Genomic DNA, 4,911 nt, shown 5'->3' with positions numbered 1-4,911 from the left:
CCTAAGTACAGGAATGCATGTGTGCATACACAAGAGTGTGTGTCCATGTGTGCACATATATGTATACACGTGCAGAAATGTGTGTGTCTGGGCACAAGGCAGTCTCCAGGAGGCACTAGCCCAAAGCAGTTCACAGGGTTCCCTGGGAGTGTGGCGTGGGCAGCTTACGGCATAAACTTCTGTTTAGTTCGAATGTTTCCATTTATATCCAAAAAACAAGGTTTAAGAAACAACTAAGGCGACAGAATATTCAGCCTCTAGAGACGACCGAAAGCACCGTGTGATCTGAAGCGGGCACTTTAATCGGCGGAGCATCTGTGTAGAGCCAGCAGACGGCGTGTTTCCCTCCGAGCAGCCACGGTCCCACTGCGCACAGGCCAGGCCCCGCCTCCGCCTGGGCACAGCGAGCTCGCTGCTCGGCTGAAGGCTCCTCCGCAAGGCTTTCCGTTTAGAAGAACAGGCCCTGGTCGGAGCGCTGACGCTCTCCAGACCGGACGCTCACGGTGGCCGGGTGAGGTTGGGTGGCCGTGCTCCGCGCAGCTGCAGAGAAGTGGCAACTGACGCTGCCCTGAGAGGACAATTAACTTCCTCCCCAACCCGACAGCTGCTTCTCCTCCAGGCAGAGGTGCGAGGCCACAGCAGCAGCTCTCACTGGTCTCTGAAGTTGGCCTTTCTCTTCTCCACGAACGCGGCCATCCCCTCTTTCCGGTCATCCTGGGGAAGGGAGAGGCCAAGGCGGATGCTCAGGCTCCCCACTGGGCCCCGACACCTGCCAGGGCCTCTCTCCAGGCTCGTGGGGGGCCGGCAGGGGAGGAGGCTCCTGACTCATCTGGGCAGGGCCCGAGAATGGGATTTTCCCATCACTGCCCCCCCACCCCGCCCCCAGCACTGGCACCGGCTCACTCAGGAACCACCACGGGTGTCCGATAAACACATCTATAAAGAGCCTCAGACGCGCACCCTGGGCCACTCACCGAGCCGCGACCTGCATCAGGCGCCACCCTCAGGGTCAGGGGGCGTCAGAACTCAACTACGCCTGCACCCCCCTGCGCCGAGCACACATAGGCCTCTGCACTCCTTCCTTAAGAGCCAAACCATTTTCCATCTTTCTTTTATAAAACACCCAGATATGACTTTGTGATAAAAGAGATGAACTATGATGGCAATTACGAGAATCATTTCCTGTTAAGTCACTGGCAGAAATCTTAGAAAACATTGCTCTAAAGTTTCAGATTATAGAACTACAAGACATTTGAACCATATTCCAAATAATTGCAATGATCTAGAAAAATTACAAGTAAAATGAATTACATTAAAAAAATTTTTTTTTTTAAGAGACAGGGTCTTGCTATGTTACCCGGGCTGGACTCTAATTCCTGGGCTCCAGCGATCCTCCTGCCTCAGTTTCCCCAGTAGCTGAGATTACAGGCGTGCACCACTGCACCCAGCTTGAACTGCATTTTAAACAAAGGAGCTGGTGAAGGTGCAACTCACAGATGTTTCATAGAAGGAAATAACCCTGCAAAGTGTTCCATGCTTTTGAACTTCCATAGACTATACTTTTTGCTAACTCAAGGCCACTGGTAGACACATCTGAGCCAGCTAGAGGGAAGCTAGCCGTTCTGATCGAAGGGAAATGCTATTTAACGACACAATCTAACAGAAAAACGCCAGCAGCTTGTGGCCAGAGCACGCCTGGCTCTCCCACGGGCGCTGCTCACTCACCGTGGCGAAGGTCGAGTAGAAGAGCTTCTTCTCCAGCTTGTTCCCTTCCGCCAACGTCATTTCAAAGGCTGAAAGAGCAAGCCCCGGAGGTAAGAACCCAGACGTCAGGTGTGGCAGTGCAGGACTCCTCCCCACCGACCACACACGCGGCTGTGCTGTGCTCCAGCATGGCTGGGGAGCCCGGCCCTGGGTACCTGCCAGGCACCTCTCCTCTCAGGGCTCCGAGCATCACGCCCAGTGGCCCAGGGCCCAAGAGGGATGGGCATGAGGAAGCGGATGGAAGGGAAACAGCAAATTCTGTCCAACGATGAGAGTACAGAAAGTAACTAGGGAGAACACGGCAGCCCAACTGAGGAACGCACGGGTGCTGGGCTCACTCCCAGCCGGCTCTTCAGCAGGGTGGAGCAGCGCGACCCTGAGGTTAGAGAAAAGTAGGTGTGCTGCCGTCCAGACACCTGCAGCCAGGGCCTCCTGGGGGAACCGTGCAACAGCAGGTGATGCTTTCAGCCACAACTGTGCTGCTGCTGCCAGCGATCGGCGCCTCTGAGTGACGCCAACAGTGCGGCTCTCGGGGACGGCCACGCTTTTGAAACAAATGGGCTCGGAGAGGCCAAGTCACCTGCCTGAGGTCACGTACGCCTGTGCTGGGCCGTCTCTTCAACAGGCAACACTGAGCAACAGACAATCTCATTGCAAATGCTGAGATGAACTGCTGCGGTAACACTCGGGCAGTTCTGAGGAGGGGGAAGGTCAGAGCCTCTTCCCTGGCAGAGAGGGAATTGAAAGAACCCAGACTGGGAACACACAGGCTGGCATTCGCCCCGGCACCGGTGCTCTGGTGCTCGTGCAGGCTGAGCGTGGGCTGCACCTGCAGCCCCAGGCCGGGGGTACCCCAGTGTCCCCTGAGCAGGACCACGGTTCTGCTTGATGGCCTGCGGCTCCCCCTCGGCCATGCCCCTGCCTAGCACTGTGCCTGTCACCTCCCAGGCCTGGCCCAGTTCTTGGCCCTGGTACAAAGGAGAGCTCAGGACACCTCAGGAGAACATACGAGTCAGTGACCAGAAACCAGAACTCTGCAAATGGCTAAAATCGAAGCACTGAGAATCCTGCCACCTCTGCCCAGGAAGGCTCAGCGTGCAGCCATCCAGCCTGCCCTGAGAACTCTCCCTGTGCAGCCCTGGAGACCGCCCCCCTTTTCCTCCTGGCAGAGGCCCCTACCTGCGTTCACTGACTCTTTGGCTATTGCCGTTATAATTTTAGAGTTGCTGGCAATTTTTTCTGCACACTGGATGGCTTCTTCAACCAGCGTCTCAACAGGAAAAATCTTGCTTACGAGACCTAAAACACAAACAAGGTGGTAAATGACATGTAGCAACAGCACCAGTTGTTTCTTTCTGGGTCCTGGTGACCATCTGGGAGCACCCTGCCCCGGAATGCCAGGTCTCTCAGAGCATATGCCAAGGGACGGTGCCCGCACTCCCCGAGGGGGCTGGGTGGCCCCAGAAGTGTGGTCACTGTGCTCAGACGCGCAGGCCATGCTGTCCGCAGCAGTGGATGGCAGAGGTGGCCAGACGTGGGGCCGCAGTCATCGACAGGGCAGGGGGAGGTCTGGCCAGCGAGGGGCCTGGAGATGTCCCTCACTTGTGCGGGGCTTTGGGAAATGGGGCCGTCATGTTGTTATCCTGTCACCTGTGTGTAGGTTTAGTTTCTCTTTTGTACATATATTTCAAAACACAGAAACAAAACGTGGCCACACCAAGTCGCTCGGTTCTCTGGACTTAAAACCCCGTGTGACTACCCATGGGGACACCTGGGTGCAGCCTGGGGCTCGACCTGCTCCTGCGGCAGCCCTGCCCGTACCTGCTTGCTTGGCATCCTGCGCTGAGATCCGGTCACCGGTGAGGACCAGCTCCATCGCCAGCGACTTTCCGACAGCCCGAGTGAGTCTCTGGGTGCCACCCGCGCCTGCAGGGCAGAGGGGCTGGTCATGGCGGGCGCTGTGGTGAGTCAAGAAGACACCACAGATGCGCTGGGGCGAGCTCTGAGGGGCTGGCAGGCCAGGGGCCCAGAGCAAGCCCTTTCCAAGCTCAGGTCCCACACCTGGTGCCTCCCCTCCCCTGACCACAGGACCGAGGTGTGCGGCTCTGTGGGTCCCTCCCCAGACTCTCTGTAAACCTTCCAGCGGCTTCCCGGTCTCCCTGATCCCGGCGCGTCTGTGCTCCCTCAGGCCCGTGCCGCCCTGAGCGCCCTGCGACACCCAGCCCTCCTCCCGGGTCTGCCAGGTGGACCCTGGGGTGGCCGGGGCCTGGCTCCCTGCTCCACTGGAGGTCCCGTGGCCAGTGAGATGGGCGTGGACGGAGCGTGAGGCACACCAGGCAGCGCTCTCAGTGCCAGCCCAGGGTCACCCTGTTCTCTTCCAAGCTCCTGACCCACGAGGATCCGCCAGGGATGTGCAACAGGGGCAGCAGCCATGTGGTTAGAAGCCACATGAGCAGCGTCTCCGGACATTGACTACAGGAGCAGGACATGGCCCGGGGCCCCCAGGGCCACTCTCTGAGCTCAGTCACACACAGCCTCGTGTGGAGGGAGCAGTGAAGAGACGTGAGCAGATTCTGAGAAACTACCTCAAGTGTCTACACCAGAGACAGCGTCACTCCTTACCTGGGATGGTCCCTATCAGGATTTCCGGCTGTCCAAACTGGGCTTTCTCACCAGCATAGATGATGTCACACATCATGGCAAGCTCACAGCCCCCGCCAAGCTGCAGAACACATCAGTGTCAGGAGGGTGGTCTTACCACGGAACTCAGTCAGAAAATTACTGTTTAAATTTTCCATTAAAATGAGAGAGCCCAGGATATGGCAAATATTACCATAGCAGCACAAAGTTAGTTAATTGTCATGATGACATGTCTACGAGGGGTCGATGCTGCTCGCCAGGGGTCGGCAGACTTACTCTGCAAAGGGCCAGAGAGTGAGTGTTTTCGGCCTTAAGGATCCCACAGTCTGCTGTGACTGCTCAGCTCTGTGGTCATGGCTCACACGGCCACAGAGAACACGTCCAGACAGGAGTGGCTGCGCCGATAAAGCTTTACTGGCCGACCCCTGGCTTACATGGGAGGGAGTGTCACTGCAAACCACAATGTGACAGGAACGTGCCTCCTCCCTGTGAGATAAAACCAGCCCC

The 4,911-nt window shown here is 57.4% G+C and overlaps 1 protein-coding gene across 1 annotated transcript in view; it reads right to left on the bottom strand.

Moving 5' to 3' along the window:
* Positions 1-281: 281 nt before the first annotated feature.
* Positions 282-4,911, bottom strand: part of ECHS1 (enoyl CoA hydratase, short chain, 1, mitochondrial) — an 11,557-nt gene continuing 6,927 nt past the window's right edge. The window contains exons 4-8 of the mRNA XM_012660685.1: positions 4,387-4,486; positions 3,586-3,690; positions 2,944-3,063; positions 1,726-1,793; positions 282-714 (exon numbers count right to left, since the gene is read on the bottom strand). Coding sequence (XP_012516139.1) covers positions 649-714; positions 1,726-1,793; positions 2,944-3,063; positions 3,586-3,690; positions 4,387-4,486 — 459 coding nt within the window. The 3' untranslated portion in view covers positions 282-648. The remainder of the gene's footprint in view (positions 715-1,725; positions 1,794-2,943; positions 3,064-3,585; positions 3,691-4,386; positions 4,487-4,911) is intronic.

This window comes from Propithecus coquereli, unplaced genomic scaffold, assembly GCF_000956105.1.
Source record: "Propithecus coquereli isolate 6110/MARCELLA unplaced genomic scaffold, Pcoq_1.0 Scaffold673, whole genome shotgun sequence".
Lineage (NCBI taxonomy): Eukaryota > Metazoa > Chordata > Mammalia > Primates > Indriidae > Propithecus > Propithecus coquereli.
This window is presented reverse-complemented; position numbering and strand designations above follow the sequence as displayed.